The sequence below is a fragment of the Brassica oleracea genome, chromosome C4 (assembly GCF_000695525.1).
Source record: "Brassica oleracea var. oleracea cultivar TO1000 chromosome C4, BOL, whole genome shotgun sequence".
NCBI classification, from domain to species: domain Eukaryota; kingdom Viridiplantae; phylum Streptophyta; class Magnoliopsida; order Brassicales; family Brassicaceae; genus Brassica; species Brassica oleracea.
In genome coordinates, this window is record NC_027751.1 from 49,720,189 (window position 1) to 49,746,126 (window position 25,938).

At 36.3% G+C, this 25,938-nt stretch overlaps 6 protein-coding genes across 9 annotated transcripts; 5 read left to right on the forward strand and 1 right to left on the reverse strand.

The window, feature by feature from the left end:
• Positions 1-601: 601 nt before the first annotated feature.
• On the forward strand, positions 602-5,701 carry LOC106339731 (polyamine-modulated factor 1-binding protein 1-like). 4 transcript variants are annotated; one of them, XM_013778592.1, is made up of 19 exons: positions 602-913; positions 990-1,172; positions 1,262-1,357; positions 1,642-1,694; positions 1,796-1,892; positions 2,100-2,173; positions 2,292-2,412; positions 2,650-2,760; positions 3,034-3,110; positions 3,202-3,271; positions 3,367-3,432; positions 3,528-3,635; positions 3,729-3,859; positions 3,954-4,020; positions 4,180-4,244; positions 4,338-4,431; positions 4,611-4,681; positions 4,829-5,201; positions 5,315-5,701. In XM_013778592.1, exons 1-18 carry the CDS (start codon positions 758-760, stop codon positions 5,178-5,180), a joined length of 1,992 nt encoding a protein of 663 aa, XP_013634046.1. In that variant the 5' UTR covers positions 602-757; the 3' UTR covers positions 5,181-5,201; positions 5,315-5,701. The 4 variants fall into 4 exon arrangements, with proteins under 4 accessions (XP_013634046.1, XP_013634048.1, XP_013634049.1 ...); XM_013778594.1 differs by having other exon boundaries at positions 3,205-3,271; XM_013778595.1 differs by having other exon boundaries at positions 2,674-2,760.
• Positions 5,702-8,398: 2,697 nt separating this feature from the next.
• Positions 8,399-9,447, forward strand: LOC106340952 (NAD(P)H dehydrogenase (quinone) FQR1-like). Its single transcript, XM_013779772.1, has 2 exons — positions 8,399-8,770; positions 9,177-9,447. The coding sequence occupies exons 1-2, from the start codon at positions 8,545-8,547 to the stop codon at positions 9,179-9,181; spliced, it is 231 nt and encodes a 76-aa protein (XP_013635226.1). The 5' UTR covers positions 8,399-8,544; the 3' UTR covers positions 9,182-9,447.
• A 3,274-nt stretch (positions 9,448-12,721) lies between these two features.
• LOC106342421 lies at positions 12,722-14,125 on the forward strand. Its single transcript, XM_013781349.1, has 3 exons — positions 12,722-13,445; positions 13,536-13,611; positions 13,773-14,125. The coding sequence occupies exons 1-3, from the start codon at positions 12,768-12,770 to the stop codon at positions 13,946-13,948; spliced, it is 930 nt and encodes a 309-aa protein (XP_013636803.1). The 5' UTR covers positions 12,722-12,767; the 3' UTR covers positions 13,949-14,125.
• A 464-nt stretch (positions 14,126-14,589) lies between these two features.
• LOC106342420 (protein SLOW GREEN 1, chloroplastic) lies at positions 14,590-15,874 on the reverse strand. The gene has a single exon (XM_013781348.1). The coding sequence runs from the start codon at positions 15,773-15,775 to the stop codon at positions 14,792-14,794; it is 984 nt and encodes a 327-aa protein (XP_013636802.1). The 5' UTR covers positions 15,776-15,874; the 3' UTR covers positions 14,590-14,791.
• A 798-nt stretch (positions 15,875-16,672) lies between these two features.
• Positions 16,673-22,086, forward strand: LOC106337352 (probable 125 kDa kinesin-related protein). The gene is made up of 21 exons (XM_013776452.1): positions 16,673-16,817; positions 16,898-17,212; positions 17,442-17,597; positions 18,085-18,665; positions 18,740-18,896; positions 18,973-19,042; positions 19,123-19,199; positions 19,276-19,329; positions 19,420-19,500; positions 19,573-19,684; positions 19,754-19,840; positions 19,912-20,087; positions 20,174-20,335; positions 20,414-20,521; positions 20,608-20,766; positions 20,838-20,921; positions 20,996-21,201; positions 21,278-21,379; positions 21,467-21,576; positions 21,645-21,796; positions 21,882-22,086. The coding sequence occupies exons 2-21, from the start codon at positions 16,919-16,921 to the stop codon at positions 22,074-22,076; spliced, it is 3,123 nt and encodes a 1,040-aa protein (XP_013631906.1). The 5' UTR covers positions 16,673-16,817; positions 16,898-16,918; the 3' UTR covers positions 22,077-22,086.
• Positions 22,087-23,895: 1,809 nt separating this feature from the next.
• On the forward strand, positions 23,896-24,605 carry LOC106340970 (zinc finger protein ZAT11-like). Its single transcript, XM_013779789.1, has one exon. It carries the CDS (start codon positions 23,972-23,974, stop codon positions 24,509-24,511), a length of 540 nt encoding a protein of 179 aa, XP_013635243.1. The 5' UTR covers positions 23,896-23,971; the 3' UTR covers positions 24,512-24,605.
• Positions 24,606-25,938: the final 1,333 nt, after the last annotated feature.

A 25,938-nucleotide genomic window follows, 5' to 3' on the forward strand; every position in this document is an offset into this window, starting at 1 on the left:
CTTTTAACATATTAATGTTATGGACATTTAATAATTATCTTGACGAAAAACAAAGACTATAAATAATTTATTATTAATAAAATTATGAAATTATTTACAATTTGATGACTAATTCATCGCCCTTTTTTATATGTTAAATTTTTCATAGAAGTTTAAAAATTATTTTATTTTCTTTAAACATGTATAACTAATTTATAATCTTTTATGCCATACTAAGTCATAATATAATATTTCTTCATATTTTACATTAATGACCATTGTTTTTATATATCGTCTATAATTATTTAATTACGTCTATTTGTTCAATTTTTTATATATCGAATATTCATCGTAAATAGATGGTTTAAGATGCCAAAAATTATTTACTTGGTGAATATAATACATCAAATATTACAAATACATTATTTAGTTAAATAAATAACCAAAAACCGAAAATTCAAATCCGCGCTGGCACGCGGATGAGGGTCTAGTAACCAATTAAAGTTGAATACATTTAAGAAAAAAAAACTATTTGTACTTGAATAGTTTGGTAATTAATCAATTAGTAAAATAAAACTTAAAATAAAATAAAACAAAACAAAGAGCATCCATCGAATCACCCGGGAAAAATATTGAAGAGAGAAGAAGAGTTCCTGCGTCTGACTTGTTCCCCTCTCCCATCGCACTCCGTCTATTCTTCTCCACTCCTCTCTAATAATATTCACACAAAAGAGAAATCGATTCGATCGACCTTTGCGATTACGAAGGAGAATCTGCAATGTCGTGGCTGAGATCGGCGGTTCACAAAGCCGTCGAAGTCGGCGGGACCGGGAAGAACAATCTCACCCGCACCGTTCGCAACTACGCCGATTCCGTCGTCCTCACCGCCGGCAACGCCGTTTCCGAAGGCGCCAAACTCATCCACGATCGCATCGTACGTAAACTCCAGATTTGCTGTATATTCCGATTTTGATTTCTTCTAACCGCCGCCGATGTGTGTTGATTTTCAGGGAACGAGGAACGTGAAGAGCTTTAGCCTCGAGGTGAAGCGACTAGAGGAGGTCTCGGTTTCGTCCCGAGGCGACGAGAGAGTGCAGCTGCTGAGAAGATGGCTCGTCTCTCTTAGAGAGGTCGAGAGAATGTCTCTCGATCAGATTCAACCTAGCTCCGAAGAAGCCAAGGATTTCACCGCCGTGAGTTGAATCAATTCCCACATTGTCTTTGGTCATCGCGGCTTTAGCAGTTTTAGGCTTATGAATCTCGTTTGTGAAAATTGGAATAGGTTTGTTACGTTGATCCTGGTCTTCCCGGCGAGGCGATGACTTTTAGAGATGTGTTTCTTCACAGTGAGGCCCTTGAAGGGATGGTATTGTCTATGGTAAGTTTGATAGTGCAATGTAAGCTTAGATGCATGCCTTGAATCTGATCTGACCTGGTAGCATTACTCAGTACTTATCACGTGTTTTCCACATGATCATCTTAAAAGCCGGTTCTTAGCTTTTTTTTAGTTAAAAGTTAACAGACGGTTTCTTATATTATATTCCGCTAAGAACCCCAGCCTAAGAACCTCCCATTCATGCTCTTATAACAAATTGCAATAGCTATTTAGGCTGACCTTTTTATTGTTCATGCACTATGAGTTTTTTTTTCTGTGTGAATCAGATTCTGGAAGCACCAAATGAGGAAGAAGTCCAAATGCTTGTGGAACTGTTTGGGTGATGATTTCTCTTTCATTTAAAGTTGTAATTTTTAGTTATTCTACGAATTTGAGAAGCCTTGCATTTGAGCTCATATGGTCATTGGTTGATACATACAGGCTCTCTTTGTCAGGAGAGAAGGAAGTTCACGAAGAAGTGATTCAAAATGTGCAGGACTTGGCAGCTGTGTTTTCGAAATACAAGGATGAAGTTCTGGTAAGGATGTGCTGGATTTTGCAAAATATGTGTTCTGTTACCTTGACTCTGTTTCTTTACAGTATGGATTGTTGACCAGATAATGTCATAGTACGTATATTGCTAGCTTGCAAGATGAATAAGGCCACAGGATTTAAATGTCCTTCAACAAACCGTTAGAGATCTTGCACTTCGTAATGCCTCTTTATCTTCTTCCTTTTTTTCTAGGCAAAGCGCGAGGAACTTTTGCATTATGTCCAAGATGCAATTGGAGGGCTTAAAATCAGTGCTGATCTTGCAAGGTATTATTGGATCACTCCCTGAATTTTCCTGGCTGAAGCTTTGCGTGAAGTTTTAACAATGTCCTAGTCTTAAAATTTTACTTTCTCTCGTCTTAATTCTCTTTTGTGTCTGTCTCAGAATAGATACTGAAGCCCAAGCTCTGAAGGAGAAACTTGATAAAACGAAGGTCAAGGTTCTTGAGAAGACTTCAAACGAAGATAGTTCAAAACCCAGTGGAACCAGTGCTGCATCAACGGAGGTGAGATTGTCTGTCTCTACTTTCACTGCCTTATTGTTCGCTCTGAGCCTTCTTCCCATTAGATCTGATATCGGATTTCCACCTATTGTTGCTTTTACTTATCTTATATTTTTTTCACTTATAAAGTGAAAGGAACTACATAAGAAAATCTTAGTTGCATTGCTTTGTTTCCCAAGTATCTTCATGATTTTTCGATGCATTTCTGGATCATGTACTGAATAATTTGGGTTGCTACAGGCTCTCCGTGAAATTCTTGAGCAGGTTCGCACTTTTTCGAAGCTAGAAGCACTGTTGCTGAAGAAAAAATCATTAAGAAATGGTGATTCCCCTCAACACCACAGTGAGAAGGTAAAAACTGCACACAACTCGGAACTTTTGCAGCTTCTGTTGGTTTGTTTGTAACTGTCTCGTATATAATTTTTTTACCATAAAGACTGATTATTAGCTTGTTTTCCAAAATACTGGAATACAAATATTTATTTGGCAAGATTTTAACTCTGTTCTTTAATTATTGCCTTGATGTCACTAGTGTACGACCTCATATACCTAATTTCGCATTTAAATGTTGTTTTAGTGTTAAAATCCGGTCAAATATAACTAAGTTCATTTTGTATTTTGCAGGTTGATAAACTGAAAGTTCTGTCAGAATCTTTACTCAATTCTACCTCAAAAGAAGAAAAACGAATTGTGGATCATAGGTGAGAGAAAATGTAACCTGATAATTCTAAAAGCTATCTACTTCATGTACTTATCATAGTTCACATGCATCTTTGTTTCCGTATCTAAAAGCAGAAGCCAGAAAGAAGAAGCTCTTAGCTACCGACTTTCCAAAACTGATGAAGTCAGCCAGCGGGAGAAGGTTTGCGTCCCCTAATCTCTTTGAACTTGTCAATGAAATACTGGCTCAGTCGCTTCGTATTACATATTCTTATTATAGACAAATATGACTTTCAGGATGTAGCTGCAGAATTAAAAAAACTTGAGATTATGAAGGAAGATCTTGAAGCTGAGCTGAAAAGAGTAACTTCCATAAGAACTTATTCCAGAGCACCTTACCGCACTGGTAGAGATTTAGATTTGCAGGTCACATTACAGAGTTCGTGTATTTTTTGAAGGTCAACACCTCAATAACATCTGCCCGGGCTCGTCTTCATAATGCTAGAGAAGAAAGAGAGCAGTTTGATAATGCAAGTAATGAAATACTTATGCACCTGAAGTCAAAGGTACCTAATGACTTATTCTTATTAAGGAGATGAAAAATACGCAGTGTCATATAAGTATAGTAGTTCGTGATGTTTGGCTGGTTTACGGTGTAGGAAGACGAGCTAACTCGCTCGATAGGTTCATGCCGAGTAGAGGCTGATGTTGTAAATAAGTGGATCAAGTTTTTGGAAGATACCTGGATTATCCAGTCTAAATTTGCTCAACAAAAGGAAATACAAGTGAGGTACGTCTTATCTCCACTAATAATGCTTCTTCCTTAATTACTTTGCATGTGATCCGTATTTTTCTGTTCCTTCCACCATGGATCGATATTCTAGTGGGGAGATGGAGAGATATGGTGACCATTTCATAGACCTGATTGTTCAACTCCTCTCTTTCTACAAGGTAATTATATATGTTTAGCCCAAAATTAGTGCCTGTTTTATCGTGATAAACTGATTTCACTTCCAATCATGTCGGAACCTTATGCCGAATGAATTTCACTTGGTTAATGACTGTAAGCTAAAGGTTAAGCTCATATTCTTATTTTTAATATCAACTCAGGAACAACTGGACCCTTCTATTCCCAAGGTCAGAAGAGTCGTCGAACTTTTGGAACCAAGTAAAGGGTAACATACCACTTCTCTGTTCCCGTACAATTTTATTTTGACCAAAGTTAGGCTGATAGCTCTCTATTTGGTCTGTGTATGGGGAAATTTCAGGTTAGAAGCAGAAGTAAAGACAGACGATAAGGATGCAAAGCCAATCGATTCTAGAAAACAACTTGAGAAGGAGTATCTGGACCTCGAAGCTAAGGTACTTTTCTTTATGAAATAGACATGTAGACCACCTCTCTCAATCTGAGTAATAAAACAGACATTCCTACTATAAGCTTTACTCCAACTACAGAGACAAGAAAGTGTCACACATGTTTCTACTCTCCATGTCCTTTTTTCGTATTCTATGTTCTGATTCTTCTTTATTAAATTTATCAGTTTGTCACAACATTAAGTGTGGTTGATGCGATGAAAAAGCCATTCTATTCACAGACGGAAGGTATCTCCAGGTAAAAGTTTACAAAAAAGATAACCCTTCATCTTTAGACGCTATGATAGTTATATCCAGCTATGGGATGGAGAATCTAACATCAACTTTGTTTCTTTATATTGAGCTTAAGACATAACTCTCTTGTTTTGGTGTTATTTTGATCCAGGAAAGACGATAAAAGAGTGAAAGAACTATTTGAGGCACTGAACAAAACAAAAGAAGAGTTTGAGTCTATCGAACGCCCGCTTCTAGATATTGAGTCTCCTTCGAGAACCTCTTCTTCTTCTTCACGCTCCCCGTCCCTGAAAATGATACCCGAGGTTCCACTTTCTTTCACTGTCCAGAAAGAATTTGATGGTGTTGAAACTCCAGACAGTAAAAAAGGGTCTTCAGAGAAGAAAGACCCAGCGAAGAAGCAGCTGGAGTTGGAACTTGACGATGGAGAGGAGTCCTTGGCTGATGAAATCAATGACTGGGAATTCGACGCTCTTGATGACACTCACATCAAAAACCAATAAGCTAACTCAAATTTTGCAAAGGTAATCCACTTGAGCTCATGCTTAATTAGCTACAAGAACCTTTTTGTAATGAAAGTATAATCAGAGGGTGTAATGTCAAACTAATTTTATTCCATTTTGTTTTGTTGTAGCAGATGATGGAGGAAGAGGGGAAGGAATATATCTATTACTATTTAACTAACTCAAAGGTTATGACTTTCCAGAGCTATAAAATATATAAAGGAAACTGTAAGTTACTTCCTTGCTTTTGAAATTCTTATTTGAAATATGATCAAATGTAGATATATATTACTAGCCTCACAGTAAGTTTAAAATGAAACTTTATTGTATAGTTTACTCTTACCCGGTATGTTTTTGTTTTTCCTTCGCCGGAGATGAGATTTTTTCTTTTTCTTTTTCTTACTTCTATATATCTTTTATTTACATTATGTTCCTCATTTCATATTTTTTAACATTGTTGTCGTAAAATATTTTCCTGGACAACTATGGGGACAAATGTTCTTGCCTTATGATGTTTAACGTCACATCAGTGTTTTACCAAAAAAAACACCTTCTGCATCAACAAACATCCATCCAAAAAAGGAGAGAATACAAAAACAACGTGAGTATATAATAGGAGTCACTACAGTTAAAAAAATCAACGAGAAGAAACTTCTTACTTCAGATGAGCCACTACCGTTAGCACCACTGCAGCGAACCATATCTGCTACACCAGTTACGATCGGCTCTGATGCCGACGAGGTATTTCCCATTGCCGGCTCTCTCCTGCTGAAATCTTTACAACTGATCTATCGGCTACGCGGGAAGGTTACAATTAGCTAAATGGGCTTTGTCCAATGTTAAACCCAGATTTTGACTAACCCTCGTTTCCAACAAATAAAGCCCATATTTTCAAAGCCTGAAAATGTTTTTCTTTTCTTTTCCTTTTTTCCTTTACAACTTAAATCTCAAACTCAAATAAATGTAAAGAAATTAGGGTGAATAACCATAACAAAAACATAAAATAAGAGAGTAACCATAACAATAAAAAGGAGATGTATATTTATACAATAGTTGCCATTTTGCCCTTTATCATTTTAACTTAACAGTTTAAAAAATAATTCAAATTTCTTATTTATTTATAAAACATAGAATTTTTTTTCTTCATATCCTATTTTTTGATTTTTTTTAAACAGATATATTTATAAAATTGAATATGTTATGTTATCTAATGAAATTTTGGTGTTTTATTCTATTTAACAAATGTAAAATAGAAATGTAATTAACTCTTTTTCACACACACACTCGTTCACTCTCTTACTCATTTACTTTCTCACTCCATTTGTATTTTTCCATTTCTTTGTCGAATTTAAGGAGTCATTAGTTTATTCCATTCGTTAAATGATAATATAAAAAAAATTGGTGGATAAGTTATTTCACAATACTTTATTCCAAATGTTGATAATCCTTTTGCATCCTAATAAGACTTTTAGCTCAGCATGAAGATGTAGAGTATGAGTTTTGCCCTGTAAATTACTCATTTTGTTTACTTATAGTGATATTATTACTGATATTGGTATTAATTTTAATTTCTAACAAACTTGTTACAATAATTGATGTTGTTTCACCGGATTCTCACTCTAAATTCTCTTGAACAACTATAAAGATTATGCAAATTGAAAAAGACACAACACTAAACTCACAAATGTAAAGATTATGCAAATTTTACATCCTTGTTGCAATCTAAAAGGGAAAACACAAACTAAAAGCTACCAAGTGATAAGTGCATCTTGCAATCGGCAATAACACATGGAAGATCCTTCTCTGCCAGTTTCACATTGTTAGGGATTCGCATAAGAATAGCCTTGACATGCTGCTTGCCACGCCCTTTCAACAGTACTGCTGAGACCAATAAATATCCACAACATCATCACACACCAGACTGAAAGTCTTGATCTCGTAGATAGTTGTAGTGTTGTTTTTGCTAAGTAAGTCAAAGTATTTATCATCTTTACTCCCAGTCCATCTGCGTGGAAAAAGTTTACCACATCAATGAACGAGTAAAATAATAAAATTTAAATGTAATTAAGAAAAATACCTAATCACATGCCATTGGGGAGAGTCATCAACATCACAATTTACTCCAACGATTCCTTTTCCACTTGTCACATTAAAAATCTTTAGCCAGAGTTCAAGCAGATCAGAGAGCCCAAGTTTGTACACATTTGCTTCACTTTGGAACTGTGGAAAAAAAGAAGAAAAAATGCACTCACATAAATTTGAGTCACTTGGCTCTGGTCTGTTGTAGGTTACCAAGTATTTTTCACCCGGAGATAAATCAAACTGTTAGACAAGTGTGACATTCTTTATTGCAATATATGTGTTTTGTTGCGTAACGATTTCTTTTGTGTAATATCAATGTGTACAAAATTTTTCCTGCCAATGGCTAGCTTCTAATAACTATTGTCTACTAATAACTATTGTCTACGCATTGATATATTGCGAGAAGATAAAAAGAATATAAAAAAAAAAAGATAAAAAGAATATATATTTTGTATAGAATTATACGTATTTAATAAAGAGAAATGCAACTCTACGTATAATTCTATACAAAATAAGAGAAAATGATGAATGAAGGAGACAACCATCTATACTATACTAAAAGTTGAATATCCTCAAAGGGGAAGCCCTCCACGTAGACAGATAAATTCAACCAATGGGGTGTGTTTGTTTGTCTACCTCAATTACGTTTTGGGCTTTTGAGTTTTGAGATTAGCCGGGCCTTAAGATGTCGTTTTGATATTAGGTTTGAGCTTGCTTTCATCTCCCACGGAATCTGAGTTCTGAGAACGTGTTTCATCTTCTTCCTTAGAATTCTAAAACCTACCAGTTACATATTCATCTTCTTAAAGTCTTTATTAAATCCATCACCCACGATCTACGATTTTCCCTCGTGCAAGGAGGTGGAACTGCGACTGTAAAATTGTAAGCTTTCCTAATATGAGAACCATCTCCTGAATTTTGAGTTGATTTGGTTTCATTTTAGATGTGGATATGTTTATTCACGATTCGCGTTTGTGATTTCTTTTTTGTTCACAGTGACAACGATTGCGGCTGTATCAACATCGATGAAGGAGTTCCCGTGATCGGAATGGGTATGTTGATTTGACTTCTTATGGCATCACGTCGTTTTGGTGATATTCTTGCTGTGAATCCTTTTCAATAACCTGTGTTGCAGTTTTAGTTTATATGTTTTGTGACACAGGAATTTCCAATTCACAAGATATAGTTAGGCTTGGCTACACGAATCCATGTGAATCGTTGACCCTGATGAATTGCTGTTTCACAGGTACCAGAGACGCTTCCAGAAGAAGCACTCTCTAAGATGAGCACACCACCAAAGAGTGAATCACCAATCATCACACCTGACGAACTAACTGAAGCTGATGGGTTCGTCTTTGGATTCCCAACACGGTACGGCATGATGGCTGCTCAGTTCAAAGTCTTCTTGGACACTACCGGTGGACTCCGGAGAACTCAGTCACTTGCTGGTAAACCAGCTGGATCTTCTACAGCACTGGCTCTCAAGGTGGTAGCCAAGAAACCACTGCGTAAGTTCCCATGAAACCATGAGAGTCATGTATGAGCCGTAGTTTGTCAATAATAAAGTAGATGTTTTTTTCTCAAGTCATGTTCACACATACGTGAGGTCAGTAAGTACACAAAACTTTAGCTCATTATGTCTCCGTTTAAACTATAGATTATGACAATTTTTTGAGCTTGTGCGAAACCATGAACTCTTTTTTTTGATCAACTACCATGAACTCATATCAAACATAGCAGACACCATGGTTAATCACATTTCTTATCCACTAAAAGATCAATCTGCTCATGTCTACATCATTTGTGATGGAGGAAACTTGAAGGATTTGCTACCAAGTCAGCTATATAATAAAGGACTTATGATTGCAAACAACCTTTTTATTAGATTTTTGATGTGTTATATGATTTCTGCAGAATGACTGAGCCTCAGCCTAAGTACTCTACCACAGAGAATCAAGTTTTGGACATGCTATAATCTCGATAGAGAAATGTACGTATGCGCAGTATGGATGGGACAGGAACAATTTACGTAGTCAAGGCTGGCTCCATGTGGTTTTACAACTGGTTATGGCGTCCTGATGGTGATTCTACTTCTTTTTCTTGAGAACCTCAATAAATATATCAGTTGCAACATCTATTTTTAGAAGAGCTGTGAAATTTAAGATAATTACATAAATATTAGTCGTTAAAAATATTTTTCTTAAATGTAAGTATTATTACAATTGGTTCAAATAATTAGTTGTTAATACCTTTTTGTTTATTTAACACGTGGAAAACGAAAACACTCTTACATGTTTTTGTGTAGTTCCAAGAATATGGTTAGAGGCTTATATAGCTCTGGCTTCTTCGTTAATGATTTGTTTTCTTTATGTTTATATAGATCTAATGTAAACAATCAATTCGTAAATAATAGTATAAATATATATTTTAAATTTACACATTACAAAATATTAAATATAATAAATATATTCATATGATTAATTCATATTAATTAAAACAAAGAGGGTCAAAATCAACATGATATACTATATTTACTATTAAAAATAATTTAGGCTGGAAAAGAGCAAATTATTATTAAAAAGTTAAACACATGATAAAATAAAACAAAACAATAAAACTTTAAGATCGACATATTTTAAAAAATATGGCTAAACTAAATAGAAAATAAGACGTACGAATTTACAAACAAAAATATATTATTTCAATATATATATATATGAAAATGTTCAGATTAACCATTTCTGGAAAAAAATGACAAAAGTAAGAATTGGTACACTTGAGAACAAGTAACTTTGATCAGTATACCCCACTCCGCGTAACTCTTGACTAACTAATACTAGGTGTTTGCCCGCGATTTTGCGGATGATAATATTATAAGAGAAATACATGATATGTTTATAATGTTATAATTTTTGAATAATAATTATAAATACTAAAAATTTAACATTTAATAGTTTGATATTCAAAAATTTCAGCACCTATTTTTAGAAGAGCTGTGAAATTTAAAATAATTACATAAATATAAGTCGCTAAAAATATTTTTCTTAAATGTAAGTATTATTACAATTGGTTCAAATAATTAGTTGTTAATATTTTTTTGTTTATTTTAACACGTGGAAAACGAAAAACACTCTTACCATAAAAATGTATTTTTGTGTAGATCCAAGAATATGGTTAGAGGCTTCTATAGCTCTGTCATCTTCGTTGATGATTTGTTTTATTTAAATTTCTTTCATTTGTTTGATTGTTTCCAATTTATTTTAAATTTGACAAAAAACTAAATTGTTTTTATGTATTTTTTTCAAAACAAAAGTTTCGGGTATGACTAAAAACTCAATTTTATTTTTATATGTGAATAAGGTATTAAACAATCTTAACATTTATAAACCATTCACGCCCAAACATACTTTAAGACCATCAAAGTTGTTATATACACCTCTTACAAATCAACATAAAACACATACAGTGAAAATATACAATAATATGGTTATATATATCACAATAATACAGTGAAAATATGGATATTGGGTTTTTTGGTCAAAACCAAATTAAGTTGTAGTTTAAAGATTAATTTTATCCCATACATATTTTAGATAGTAGAAGACAACAAATTGTGAGTTTTACTCATTTTAATTCAATTTATTATTTATATTTTATAACATAGATGTAATATATTGTAATATACATATAAAATATATGTTATTTGTATATAGCCCCGGGCGTAGCCTGGGCAAAATCTCTAGTATTAAGTAAAGATAGGAAAGTTAATTATGAGAAAATGCTAAAATAATATTACAAAGTAAAAAATCACTATTTGTGGAGTCAAGGCTTAGGATCTGAGTTTAAGAGTTTAATAATTTGATATAAAATATGGCACATTCTCTTCAGAGTTTAATCATTTGGATTTTGGTTATGAGTTTAAAAAGAAAGCATATAATTAGGGATTAGGATCAATTGAGTTTAAAAGTTTAATAATTATAATATTGTTGTTGGCAAAAAAAAAAGATTTAAGAGTAAGAGTTCAATCATTTCCTAGTAACTAATGTTGCCTTCTAAGAAGTCACAAGTGTGCAAATTTTTAAAACAGAATCCATAACTAATTTCCTTTGAGTTAAGCTATAATAAGTTTCAAGAAACTCTCTCTCTCTCTCCACAATGTTGTTCAGTATGGTGACAAATAATCACATGATCGCATCACTTTCCAAAAAATATATACTAGTTAGTTTGTTAATTTTTCCATCCCTATGTACATTTGATAAATTCTCTCATAAATATATGTATTTCTTCATAAACAGGGAAAATTGACAGAACAATATATAAATTATCACCGAATCAGATTGAACCATTAGTATTTATATTTATAGGATAATATTAGAGCGGTAAATAAACTATACTGTTTAATGGGATTAGGTATAGAAGAATTTGACCTTAATTTCTGCTACGGAGTAAGGACTAAGAGAAAAATGATAAGATTTTTATATAACAAGGGAGTTAAAACCAGATACACCCTCATCTGTTTTGTACATCCAAACGTAGAATATTCCTCGTGTCCCTAATTGCTACAGCTCTCAATAAAAGATCCATATTAGTTAATTAGTGAAAAGCTGAGAACAAGATAGATAAATTATGGTAATCCTACAAAAGCTCTGCCCCGGCTCTAACATTCAAGTATCACGCTGTCCATTTATAAGGAAAGCTCCTTAACTCATTTGTCAAGATTTTATTTTATTTTATCTGTTTTTAGACCGTTGTCATATGTCTCGTCTCTCTCTGACACTGATTCAGTGTTTCATTTATCATAAAAATAAATATAAAAACAGACAACCAAACAAAAATAAAATAAATAAGATTGAAGTAGGATTTGGCCTCGTGAAGGATGTCCCACGGTTCACGCCCGGCATATGCATCCAGTGACAGTGAGCATGCAATGTACTAACAAGTAATTATAATTCTCAATTGTTTGCTTTCTGAGAAAATGTGTTTATGATGTTTTCATATATATAAAATCACGATACTATCATTCTACTGATAGTTTTTTCCACAATCTATTGTGTAGATGTTAGTTGGTATCTGATTAGATGATTTCTGTCACAATCTATCTTTCTCCGGAAGCTTAACCTAATTAATGGAAATAGCTGATGGCCAACCAAAAAAAGAAACGTGAACTCTCTAAACTCCCACGTGAAAAGTAATTTATTATCCCAAGTTGAGATTCGAACTACGATCGTATGTCATCATTACATGAAATGAAACTCCTTTTTTTTGGGTCAATACATGAAATAAAACTAGCCTTGGAGTTTTATGTAGCATTTTTTTAATGAAGCATTTTCTTAAGAAAAAAAGACAAAACTTAAAATATATAGGGAAATGAAGAAGTAGAACGTGAGTAGTTTATAATATGACGTCTCAACAATACATATGTTGATAAAAAATTCATATATATCATATGAGCGTTACACTCTTTAACTCTCTTTGGTCTCTATTCCAATCCAATTCTTTCTCTATATGAGAGTGAAGATATATCTTCATATCATTCACATAGTAACGTTCTCATCAACGTTTCATTCAACCTCTGACAACATTTTGTTGCTTTCTTATTTCCTTTGGTTGCTTTCACACCTTCGAAAGAAAAATAAAATGAAGGGACGTATGTTTTGCGCTTCGCAAGCATCAACAGCCATATGTTCAAGCATGGACCACATTCCAAAACCAACCACCACCACCGTCGTCGTCGACGATGAAAAACTCAGCGACAGAGCTATCGACCGCCACAACCCAATCATTAAAGATGGCCGGAGATCTTCGGTCGACGACTATATCAGAATACCCGCTTCCCCAGCCGACGGAGAGATCAGTAACAAAACAATAGAGATCTACAAGGGCAGGAGGAGCGTCACTGCCCGAAAAAGCACCGGAGGTGGTGGTAGCGGAGGTGGAGCCGCGGCGTTGTTGAAGCTCATCACAAATGACCTCAGCTTGGCTAGGAAGAGTTTCAGCTGTGTAGCGAGACCCTCAAGTGACTTTGTCAAAACCCCTGCTGGTTCCACAAGGTATCTTTTGGGATCCGACCCGGGTTCTCTGACCGGGTCTGCGGGTCAGGATACGGTAGCTCATAAATCTCCTGCTGTTGAAGAGATAAAGCAGTCAATGGAGGAGAAGACTAGTGGTGGTGGTTCAGACCAGGTAAGTTGTTTATTTGACATGATAAGTGGCATATATGTAAATAAATGGTGGTAAGAGGGTAATGAGTAGAGTTTCATTTTCTTGGAGCAGGTCGTTGTTCTCAAAGTGTCTCTCCACTGTAGAGGCTGTGAAGCAAAAGTTAGGAAACATCTGTCCAGAATGCAAGGTAGGTTATTCCTTCATTCATTCACGGGAATGCCACTTCTTTCTTTTTTTTAGTTAGATACTTTCAAAATGTTTGGTTTACAAGCCGGTCTGGTTCGTCATTTGAAACCGGTTATGGATGCTACAATAAGACTAGAACTAATGAAATTGATTCCTTTGTAGGTGTGACATCATTCAACATAGATTTTGCTGCAAAGAAAGTGACTGTGACTGGAGACATCACTCCCTTGGGAATATTGGATAGCATCTCAAAGGTTAAAAATGCTCAATTCTGGACAGCTCCTACACTACCAACTCCAACACTCCCAATGCCAAATCTGGAAACTCCAAATCCCTAGTTTACTTTTTACAGTCTTATCTCTCCCAGTTGTTGTAAAGTCAATAGTAAAATTTCAAACTTTACTGCACCTACCTACTTAACGTTAGAACCGCTTGGCAGGTTTCATTATGAGACTACACCTCTTCTTTATGCAGTCATCTTATGATGCTTAAACATATCATTACATGTTTGCATTTTTCACAAATGTTTTTTTTTTTGCATAATTCATAAGATATTATGTAACTTCCAAGAGCGATCAAAGACGAGGGTTCTCTTATCACTGGCTCTGCTATGACTTCATCTAAACAACATTTCTTCAATCTCCTTACCTATCATTTCAATGACAACTTCCACTAATGTGAATGAGAGAACAAAATTGAGAAAGCAAAGGTTTATGAGCAATCGTTTTGTGCAGCTTAGATACCATGAAAACCTGTTGAAATTAAAGTAACAAACAAGCAAAGCCAATCAGGACAACACCAAACATATGAATACGTGAGAGCTTTCAACAAATTTCCACCAACTGGTTTACTTAAGAAACAACATAAGACTGGTAGTTGCCTTGAAACTAAGAGGAGAATATATAACATTCAGAGAACAAGCAAGCAATGCATCAGGTTGCCATGTTTTCACCACTTTCCTAGACGTAAAGATCTTAAAGAGCTACCAAATCATTTAGACTCCCGTGCAGACAGAGTAGAGAGCAGCAACATTATCACATTCAAAAATACACAGGCAAAAGATTCAAACTCTCACGGATCAAGATTCAACACACGATCAAGGTATCAAATTCACGTTCAAACACCTACTACAACCATCTAAACCCTCACGGAAAGTCTTAACAACCATCATCACCTCCCATTCAACCCTTAGTTCCAGCCATCTCTCGCTGCGCCTTCTCCGCGAAAAGCTTCGTAGCAACCATATTATCCATAAAATACTCTCTGTAAGGATGATTCCTGGGAACAAGCCTCCTAAACTTCTCAAACTGCTTCTCCGCCTCGCCTCCCTTCTTAAGAAGCGTGTATATAATCCCCTGACACAGATACGGCCTGAAATCCCTCGGCTCCTCCTTCACCAGCTCCTGATAAAGCCTCAGCGCCTCCTCATGCTTCCCTTCGAGCACCCGAATCTGCGCCACAAGAAGCTTAAAGTCCCTAAGGTCCTTCACATTCCTCTCCTTCTTGCACCTCACCATGGCCTCGCGAATCCTCCCCTCCACGGCCTTTAAATCATCTCCCGAATCGGAGTAGGCCATGGCGAGGCCGTGGTAGGCCTCGACGCGGAGAGGGTCCTTGGATATGATCTCTTCGAAGGCGTTCTTGGCGGACTCTGAGTCTCCGCTGTGGGATAAGATGTTGGCTTTCAAGATCGGCCATTCTTTCTCCTCCGGTTCTAGATCTATTAACCTATTGATTAGATCTATCGCTTCTAGAAGCTTGCGGGATTTGATCCTTACCTCCATTAGCGAGCGGAGGGCGGAAACGTCGTCGGGGTGGGAGGATAGGTGGTTTTCGAGCGATGTCGCTTCTTCTTCCAGCGAAACGGTGACGTTTTGGTGGTTTAAGGATTCTACTGAGGGAGTAAGGGGAGATGCGATCGCTGGAGGGGGTTTGAGGTGGAGATTCGCGAGGAAGAGGGCGGAGGCGGCGGTGAAGGTGACGCATGTGGATTTGAGGAGACGGGAAGGTAGTGATGATTTCGATGAGGAAGCAGCTCTGATGGAAGCGCGTTTGAAGGATTTGAAGGAAAGTGACGAAGGTTTTTGGGGGAATGATGGAGGGGATTGAGTGAGGGAGAGGTGGATTGGGTGTTGATTGAGGTGTAGCTTCCCTAGAGACTCCATGGTTGGTTGGTTGAGGAATGTGCAGAGAGAGAGATAAACCCTAGAAACCCTAGAGCGAGATCGAGGAAGAAGATCAAAAAGGCTTGAGACTTCCCAGTGTGCTTGCGAGATACGACGGCGTTTCGGAGAGAAAGACGTCCCGAGCTTGGGCCTTTTTGGGCCGAAGCTAGTTCGTGGGCTTAAAGCTAGGACAAGTAAGTCTGCTCATAATCTTAGAACCGGATACTGGTAGGTCATAACCGGTCTGCTTTTCAATTAAATTGAATGTTTGATGAGAGGAATTGAGCACCAATCGGGACAAAACCGCTTGATTTGGTTCTAAATTGAAGTGAAAATCAAGTAAATTAATTCTCAATTTAACATGTAATAGCATAAGCTGTATCCCCTGTTCGGGAACGCGCTAGGCGCTAGTCGGACGGTCGGATTGGGCCTAGCGCCTAAAGAGAAAATCGGGGATTAATGAAAATTATGCGGGGCGGAATTTTTAGATTGTTTACTATGTCATAAAACATGTTAATCTTTAATTGTGTATAACATTAATACATTTTCATGTTTAAGATTGTATAAAACACACAAATAGAATATATAAATTTAATATAGTGTAATTTTCATCAAAATTATGAGTATAAATGATATTTATAAAATTTTAGATCAAATAAATAAATAAAAATATGATTTAAAATAAAAAAATAATAAATAATAAAAAAAATAAAAAAAAATAGATTAGGCGACCGCCTAGACGGCTAGGCGGTCATTTAGGCAGTCTAGGGTCATTTTTTTGAAATTAAGGTGATTATTAGTGGTACTGGTCAAGTAATTCAAACTTTGGGAACCAGCCGGGCCCATATTCATTTTCTCTGTGTATGCAGCATATAACACACTCCGCTCAGAGTTTCCCCAAACGGTTACTTTTCAAATTTCAAACCAGAAAAAAAAAAAAAAAACTAAAAGTTCCCATCGTTGCGAATCTCAAAGAAGAACCCTAAACCTTGTTCGTGCTCGATTCGAAATTCGAACTCTCCCCTTCCGGGCTTGTGTTTCTGTAAGTGAATCTGAATCCACCTTTTCGATTTTCGATTTGAGTTCAATAATGATTTTTCCATTTTTTGATTTTTTTCTCAGAACATCCAACATCAAGTAGTTATGTCTTTCACTCCCGACGTTACAAGAAAAAGCGGAGTGGGAGTGATCCCATCTCCCGCTCCGTTCCTCACTCCTCGTCCCGAGAGAAGACGGCCTGATTCTTCTTCTTCTTCTTCTTTCTCCTCCCGCCTCGAAAGAGAGAAAGAGGTCAACGTTCAGGTCCTTCTTCGATGCAGACCGTTAAGCGAAGAGGAGCAGAAATCGAACGTCCCTAGAGTCATTTCCTGTAACGAGCTCAGGAAAGAAGTCAGCGTTGCTAATAAGCAAGTGGACCGTCTCTTCACTTTCGACAAGGTCCGTTTTTTTTTTTTATATTGGCTCTTAAAAACAATTACTGATTATAATCCTTACATATAAATGTTTTGAACTATTTAGAGGCCAAATGTTACATAACAGTGTTCTGAAAATCGGTCTAGGCGTCTATTTACTAATTGAATTTTCAAAAAATTGGACCGTCTAGCGATTTCTTAAACATGCTCTGTTCTTTGCTGGTCTGATGGTGTAATGTTTGTTTTTTTTCTAGGTGTTTGGGCCTAAAGCGCAACAACGGTCTATATATGACCAAGCCATTGCACCTATTGTTCATGAAGTGTTGGAAGGTTTTAGCTGCACTGTGTTTGCCTATGGACAGACAGGAACCGGGAAGACTTACACTATGGAAGGCGGCATGCGTAAAAAGGTATCACATTTCGTTTTTCAGGTTTCTGTTTGTTGTTGAAGGCTTAAAACCAGTAATCTAGTTTAGAGACTAATCAAATAATAATGAAAAAGATTAGGGCCAAAGAGACTTTGTACACTTCAGTAAACGGAATCTTTGGTCCTAATCTCTTTCGTTATTGTTTGATTAGTCTCTAAACTAGATTACCGGTTTTAAGGCTTCAACATTTGTGACTTGATTCTGTTATGATCTGTGGCTTAGAAGATTGTGAATATGGATGTGGCAAGTCTCAAACTGTTATTGAAGTCATTAGGAGAGTAACAGAATTGTAAAGATGAGAGTACTACTATAATTAGAAGAGAGGAGTGTACTTAGAGTATATGCATCTTGTGAGACTTGTGTGGTGGAAAAGTCTTTGTCAAACCTTAGGTTCTTGAGTATAATTGGTGTTCTTGATCAATGTATCCGTGTGTTCTTATCAGATTCAAGTTGTTGTTTTTTTGTCTAGGGAGGGGATTTACCTGTGGAGGCTGGGGTGATTCCTAGAGCTGTTAGGCATATATTCGAAACTCTTGAGGCTCAAAAGGCTGACTACAGTATGAAAGTCACGTTCTTGGAGCTGTACAACGAAGAAGTCACAGACTTGTTAGCTCAAGAAGACTCTTCATCAAGATCATCTTCTGACGATAAGCAGAAGAAGCCTGTTTCTTTAATGGAGGATGGGAAAGGCTGTGTGGTTCTACGTGGTCTTGAGGAAGAGGTTGTGTACAGTGCTAACGATATATACGCTCTTCTCGAACGAGGCTCGTCCAAAAGGCGCACGGCGGATACTTTGTTGAATAAAAGAAGCAGCCGCTCTCATTCTGTTTTTACCATCACGGTGCATATTAAGGAAGAATCTATGGGAGATGAGGAGTTGATCAAATGTGGGAAGCTTAACCTTGTGGATCTAGCGGGCTCCGAGAATATTTTGCGGTCAGGGTCGAGGGATGGTAGGGCGAGAGAGGCTGGGGAGATTAACAAGAGCTTGCTTACATTAGGGCGTGTGATTAATGCGCTTGTGGAACATTCTTCTCATATACCTTACAGGTACTTGCCCTTGTCTTTACAACTAAACATTTGTGTGTTTCTTGGAGTATAACGGTAGATCTTTGTCTTTGTAGGGATAGTAAGCTGACAAGGCTTTTAAGGGACTCTCTAGGAGGGAAGACAAAAACTTGTATCATTGCTACAATCTCGCCATCTGCTCATTCCCTGGAAGAAACTTTAAGCACTTTGGATTATGCCTACCGTGCTAAGAACATTAAGAACAAACCTGAGGTTTTGTTCACACTATCATATCTCATAATTAGCTATATTAGGTTTCATCTTTCTAACTTAACTTCTCTATCTTCAGGCAAACCAGAAGTTATCCAAAGCTGTGTTGCTCAAAGACCTTTACTTGGAGCTTGAGAGAATGAAAGAAGGTTTACACTCATAACATCATCTAATTTTTATTACCAAATGTGCTAGTAGATTTGTTGTAACTGATGTAAAATGGATGCAGATGTAAGAGCGGCAAGGGATAGAAATGGTATATACATAGCACAGGAAAGATATGCACAAGAAGAGGCTGAAAAGAAGGTAAATTCAAATGACGAGCCTTAATTTTAATTCTATTTTCACCTCATGCTCGGAATAATCATTGTGTTTGTTTCAGGCGAGAACTGAGAGGATAGAACAGTTGGAGAATGATTTAAATCTCGCTGAAAGAGTACGTATGCTCCCACCTTTTCTCTTCCATCTGTTAGAAACTAAACCAAGTTTCTCTGATGGAACTTAAGTGGCTTCTTCTCTTATGCAGGAAGCTTCCAAGTTCCGTGGGCTTTACGTGACTGAGAAAGAGAAGTTACTGGATGTAGAAAGTGACCTTAAGGACTGCAAGGTGATTTACTTTCTAGATTACTCATGCTTTCAATGAGAGTTTGTCTTGAATTTTCAAACGTTTATGGTCCAGAGAAACCTGGATAATACTAACAAGGAGTTGCATGACCTTAAAGAGAATTATATCCAAGTTATCTCAAAGTTAAAGGAAAGGGAAGCCATCATCTCCAGAATGAAAGCCTCAGGTAACAAGTCTAGCTCATAAAAAAAATATAAAGGCTTTTGATTTGTGTTTCTGATATTTTGTTGGACAGAGACTACTTTGATCGACCGTGCCAAGGGGCTACGTTCTGATTTGCAGCATGCGTCAAATGATATAAGTTCGCTGTTCACAAGATTAGGTACTTGTTGTTTCCTATGTTTAAGGCTGTAAACTAGATCTACCAAGTGATGACTTTACTTGTTTCTGCAGATCAAAAGGACAAGCTGGAATCTGAAAACCACAGCATGCTTCTGAAATTTGGTTCACAGCTTGATCAAAACCTTAAAGAATTGCACAGGACAGTACTTGGATCAGTGTCTCAGCAACAGCAACAATTAAGAACTATGGAAGAGCATACTCAGTCTTTTCTTGCTCATAAATATGATGTAAGAAAAGACTATATACCATGTCATTTCATTTCCCTTTTTTGTTTTGTATAATTTATGACACTAAGTGGTTTAAACTCACACAGGCAACACGTGATCTGGAATCAAGAATTGGCAGAACAGTAGATACTTATACTTCAGGAGTAGCAGCCTTGAAGAAACTCTCTGCAATGTTTCAGAAGAAAGCTTCTTTTGATCTGGAGAATATGAACTGTTCCATAGGATCACAAATAGAGGCTGTTGAGCAAGTATGAACAAGAACGAGTGATGAAATTTAATTTTTTCTATTTCGCAGATGATAATCTAAGTTGTCTTTTTCTTCTCAGTTGCTGATTGAGTCAGCAGCAGAGGCTGCTAAAGTCGCTGAGGACATCAGGGATTCACTTAATGATCAGAAGGAGCTCTTAGCTCTTGCTGCAAGACAACAAAAGCAGGTGTTGTAAAATCATGTATATGCTGGTGGTCTTGTTAGCTCAATTACTTTTTCTGAGGAATTTAACTTCTGCTTCTTCTTATCCAGGGCTTGGTCAGAAGCATGAGGTCAGCCCAAGAAATTTCCAACACTGCTTCAACCATTTTCAGTAACATTTATAACCAAGCTCACAGCATGGTGGAAGCCATTAGAGAAAGCCAAGCAGAGAAATCAAGACAGCTTGCTGCTTTTGAAATGAACTTTAAGGTGAGATTGGACAAACTTTAATAAGACATGTTTTGAGAGGTTAACTCGAAACTGGTTGTTACTAAACACAGGAAGAGGCTGAAAGAGAGGAGAAACAAGCTTTGGTTGACATTGGTATGATATTATCAAAGCTAACTTCAAAGAAAACAGCAATGGTGAGTCTTTAACCATTAACTACTCCTCCTTCATTCTATATCAGTTGGATCACACTTAAGTCACGTGTTTCTAGGTCTCTGATGCATCACGCAATATCCAAGAACACGACGTACAGGAAGAGAAGAGATTACAGGAACAGATGTCTTGTATGCAGCAAGTTTCCATTGGCGCAAAGAAGGAACTGTGTGACTACTTAAAGAAAGCAAAAACCGAGTTCACGGAAAACACAATAGCTTCAGCAGAGTCTATCACAGTCATGGACCATTACCTTGAAGATTGGTACATACTCCATCTCCCTACTAATACTTTCGTTCCGCAATCTAGTTTCTCATACTAACATTGTCAGAATTTTCAGCTTGGGAAGGGCTACTGAGTCTAAAAAACTGTGGGAGACCACTGAAACAGGCGTGAAGAACATCAACACGAAGTACCAACAAGAAGTTAATGTCACAAGGCGGTAACTAACATGTTTCGTTCTGTATCTGTAACTTCTTTCTATGTTTATTCCACTTCACTTGGTTGACAAAAACTTCCTAATGTATAGGGACATGGCGAAAGAAAATGACAAGCTGCACGATGAGTTTGCATCAACATTCTCCACATTGGATGCTAATTTTGTCACTAGGACTAATGAACTTCACGCAGCTGTTAATGGTAATCACACTAAAACCCTTGTCCCTTTCTTATTCAAGGGAAAAATGTCCTAATCTATGGTTTTACAGACTCGCTGATGCAAGACCGTGAGAACAAAGAAGCAACGGATGCTATCGTGGAGACTTCCATGAAGCAGGTCACGTTATTGCAAGAGAAGCATGGACAAGGTGTATCAAACATTCGAGACAAAGCAGAGCAGTCTCTCATAAAAGACTATCAGGTACAGAACACTAAGAATTATTGTATAGTGTGATGAGATTTATGAGTAGATATGTAACAGTAAAGTTTTGTTATGCAATTGCCAGGTTGATCAACGCAAGAACGAGACGCCAAAGAAAGTACCTATAATTGTGCCGAGCTTGGCGTCCATTGAGGAGATGAGGACTTTGCTGCCGAAGAATATTCTCAGTGAAGATGACACAAGCACGGAGAAGAGATCAAGTAAACAGGGACAAGACGAAGCTAACAACAGAACTCCGTTCTTGGAAGTAAACATATGATTGATCAGACGAAAAGGTGCCGGTTTTGGGAGTTGAGTTCATCAACTGGATGAGTCTAGAAGAGTATGAGTGTGTAAAGGTTATAAATGGTAGTAGTACGCAAGGTTATGTTGTTCTGGATTTGTTTGTTGCATATGGACCGGTTAAATTTGGTTAATCTTCTCATCTGAATTAAACCAAATATGAAAAAGAAAAAAGTAAAGAGAGAAACTAAAACACTCTTTGACTTTGTTTGGTCTTCAAGAAAACATAATAAAGTCAACATAAGCACATCTATGTAATCTACCACTTACTTGATGTGCTCATCTTTTATATACAACTTGGTGTATACTCCATTTTTCAATAATCTTCATTCATCACATATTCACATCCTAGCTAACCATTGACTCTATGGAAACGGTCTTACTAATACTATCTTGACCTAATACGACCAAGGACAATATAATTTAGATAGCCTAACGCAGTAACAATAGTTATATCTTATTGCTCACAACCATGAAATAAAACATATGCGGGAAGTCTATTTATTTCAGTGGTTTGACTAATGACTTTTTAATAGTTATGTATCAAGCGATCTAGTTTCGAGTCCTATAGAAAGCGAATTTGGATTCATCTTATTTGCTCTTTTCACCAAACTCAGACGTTAGGACCGCAGCTGGAGAGGTCTATGCACCACATATTTGGATTCATCTTAGAGAAAGAAGCATCTGAACTATATAGAAGTTGTTAGCTGTTTATTGAAAGAATCATCTGTGCATGTATTACATGTCGACCATATCAACTTCGTGCTAGTTGTTGTGCACTTGTCCGTGACAGGATGCACAAAACAGAGTTGCCTCACAACATTTGCTGTCCATAAGCTCTTTTATGATTTGCATATTCACTTTGCAATTAGGGAGCGTTATGCATATCTACTCTCTGACATTGATTCTTTTATTTTTTGAGCATCGAGATTGTGTGAAAAAAATGAGACCCAAAGGATAAATTAATCAACAATTCCGTCATCTGTGACGTGCTCAATATTTAAAATACAGAGAGGATGTTCTTGACTATCTCTCGAGCCCTTGCCATCTAGATGGACTATGTATTAATAATACATTGTATTTGTATTCTAAGGCTTTAAGTTGATCTCCAGTCTCCGGTGCATGTGTTTGAACAAAGTCAATTAAATATAATGAATTTTCTCTTCAAACATACTGATGATTGTATTGACTTCGATTCTGATAAAAAAAAAAGAACTTTTAAGATTAATTGTTTTTGACGTCTGTATTTGGATATGATCAAACTTTTTCCCCATTAGATGACTGTTTTTTTTAACCATTGTATGTTATATGGGTTATACGTGACGGCTGTTTACTTACCAGTGATTATATAAATTAGGTCATAAATTATAGTATATATTCGATGGTTAGGTGATATTAAATTAATGACGGTGGCAAGCAAGTCAATGAGAAACCAAGCTGTTGGATCTATACTGTGTTGTATACATTTGTTGACTATGCTTCTTTTTCGTATGATTAACATTTTTGTTTAGCAATAGAAGTTTCGAAGATGCAAGAAACTTAGTGGTGTGCAATTCATGAAAAGACAATATTCCCCTTTTTAGTCAAACCCATGTAGGTATCCTTTGCGTTCGGTGGTGGAAGGGCGAAATTGAAAATGTCATTTTTTGTCCCAAGTCAAACAATCAGTGCTACTTGCTGTTAGAATATTAGTTTAGACGACTTGTTTTGTTCAAACTACAAGAAATTCAAGCTCTTATAAATATACATTACCCCTATGTTCTCAACTTTCATTACAAACGCTCTCAATTCATTGTGTGAACAAAGAAAACTCTATCCTTAATTTACTTTGCTTCCTTGTTTCTTAAAATCTTACCAAAAAAGAAAGATAATATGAAGAGAGAACGATCTGAGTTCGAAGAGTCCATCAAGAATCTAGACATTGCTAAATGTCTAATGATACTAGCTCAAACATCCTCCATGGTCAAACAGATTGGTGTGAATCAATATGCCGAGAGCAATTCAAGTAACCGGTTCGAATGCAAAACGTGTAACAAGAGATTCTCTTCGTTTCAAGCCCTTGGTGGCCACCGTGCAAGCCATAAGAAGCCAAAGCTAACCGTTGACCAAAAGGTGGTGAAACAATATCTTACCAAAGAAGGAACTCAAGCCCATGAGTGTACAATATGCGGTCAGAGTTTCGGGACCGGACAGGCTTTAGGCGGTCACATGAGACGGCATAGGTCAAGCATGATGGTGGAGCCATCGGAGCTCATCTCTCCTGTGATTCATGACATGCCGGTTCTGAAACGATGTAGTAGTAGCAAGAGGGTTTTGTCTTTGGATTTGAATTTAACTCCCTTAGAGAATGATCTTGAAATTCTTTTTGGGAAGACGTTTTTCCCAAACATAGATATGAAGTTTGTTGTTTAGTTTTTTCTTTGTTCTGTTCATCAATCATGTAGGTTATTGAAATTCTTCTGTACTGTTATTCTCCCATTCTTTTAATTAATTATTTCAAACGCTATGTTCATTGTTGTTTGTCATGTAAGAGAACGATCTATCTGTGCACGTTGTAGGGTTTTACCGAATAAAAAAATTGTACGAGAAAAAGTTATATGAAGTATTTCCATTCCTGCAACAAGTATAACATGATCATTAGTTCATTACTGGGCCAAAAGTTGGGCTCAACTCTGCCAAACACCTCAACAACTGTCCGCCCAAATCATGATGATAGAATATTGATTTGTCACTACAAATTTGCGTACATGTGACTAATGACATTCGCTTATTTTTTTCTTTTTGAAGAGTATTCCTCGTAGTACTATACTTATAGCCTATAGGTCTTTTTTTTTGATTAACCAGGTGTTGACCTTGCGGCCCCCCACCTAGGCCCGGCGCCAGTCTTTGCCTGTACCTTTTTACGGGTCCTGGGCACGCCTCCCCCTCCCCGCGAGTCGAACAACCGACCTCCCCTCCCGGAGGTAGTACCACTGGACTACGAGGTCCTGGGTTAGCCTATAGGTCTTTCGTAACCAAAAATGCATATTTAATACATATCATGATTTAAAACTTCATATTTTCTAAACGATCAGTATACTACCAAAGTGAACTGGATTAATTAATTATGAAGCCTTGGTAGTAGTATTATAGATCAATCATATTTTCTAAACTATAAAGCCTTAATATTTATTAAATAATATGTTCAAAAAAAAATATTTATTAAATAATACTTCCGATTTATATGATTTTGTAATCATTTTTATCTTAAACTATGGATCACAAAATTCGGTGTGAGACTTTTAACAATTTTAGTAATTTATAGTCATTTTTAAAAAATTCGAAATAAAATATATATACAGAAAAGTCTAAATTTATATTATATTATTAACATGAATGTTTAATTTATTTTAATAATTTAAAACTAAACAAAAATGATAGAGGATACACTACTTTTATCAAATCTTTATTATTCAAAATTATTAATTGTCATATATACTTTAGCCACATTAGTTGATTCAATATCTTTTATTTAAGAAAAAAATGAAAAAAACATTAATAATTAAATTTTTTGTTAGTTTAATAAAAAAAATGAGGTTTTTGCCAAAACTAACCCACAACTTGATTTTAACCCCAAACCTATACCCAAACTTGAATCAAATGCAAAACTAACCTAAAAGCCTAGTGAAATTACAGCTCAGCCCCTTGTGACCAAACAAAAAAACATAAGCCATTTTTACAAATATAGCCCTAGTAAATCGTCTGAGTCGTCTGAGATGTTGGAAGTCGTCTGGACGACTGAAGTGTAAGTCGTCTGGTACCGGTTTATTTTAAAAATAATTTATAAATCTTGTAAAAAA

What these genes read in the sequence shown, in the direction of transcription:
- LOC106342420 (XM_013781348.1), bottom strand. Translation starts at nt 15,775, where the DNA reads ATGGAGTCTCTAGGGAAGCTACACCTCAATCAACACCCAATCCACCTC.
- LOC106340952 (XM_013779772.1), top strand. Translation starts at nt 8,545, where the DNA reads ATGAGCACACCACCAAAGAGTGAATCACCAATCATCACACCTGACGAA.
- LOC106340970 (XM_013779789.1), top strand. Translation starts at nt 23,972, where the DNA reads ATGAAGAGAGAACGATCTGAGTTCGAAGAGTCCATCAAGAATCTAGAC.
- LOC106339731 (XM_013778592.1), top strand. Translation starts at nt 758, where the DNA reads ATGTCGTGGCTGAGATCGGCGGTTCACAAAGCCGTCGAAGTCGGCGGG. An exon ending in AACTCATCCACGATCGCATC is followed by an intron (nt 914 to 989) that starts GTACGTAAACTC and finishes GTTGATTTTCAG; the next exon opens with GGAACGAGGAACGTGAAGAG. An exon ending in AACTCCTCTCTTTCTACAAG is followed by an intron (nt 4,021 to 4,179) that starts GTAATTATATAT and finishes ATATCAACTCAG; the next exon opens with GAACAACTGGACCCTTCTAT.
- LOC106337352 (XM_013776452.1), top strand. Translation starts at nt 16,919, where the DNA reads ATGTCTTTCACTCCCGACGTTACAAGAAAAAGCGGAGTGGGAGTGATC. An exon ending in CTTTTGAAATGAACTTTAAG is followed by an intron (nt 20,767 to 20,837) that starts GTGAGATTGGAC and finishes TACTAAACACAG; the next exon opens with GAAGAGGCTGAAAGAGAGGA. An exon ending in ACTTCACGCAGCTGTTAATG is followed by an intron (nt 21,577 to 21,644) that starts GTAATCACACTA and finishes ATGGTTTTACAG; the next exon opens with ACTCGCTGATGCAAGACCGT.
- LOC106342421 (XM_013781349.1), top strand. Translation starts at nt 12,768, where the DNA reads ATGAGAGTGAAGATATATCTTCATATCATTCACATAGTAACGTTCTCA. An exon ending in GTGGTGGTGGTTCAGACCAG is followed by an intron (nt 13,446 to 13,535) that starts GTAAGTTGTTTA and finishes TTCTTGGAGCAG; the next exon opens with GTCGTTGTTCTCAAAGTGTC. An exon ending in ACATCTGTCCAGAATGCAAG is followed by an intron (nt 13,612 to 13,772) that starts GTAGGTTATTCC and finishes ATTCCTTTGTAG; the next exon opens with GTGTGACATCATTCAACATA.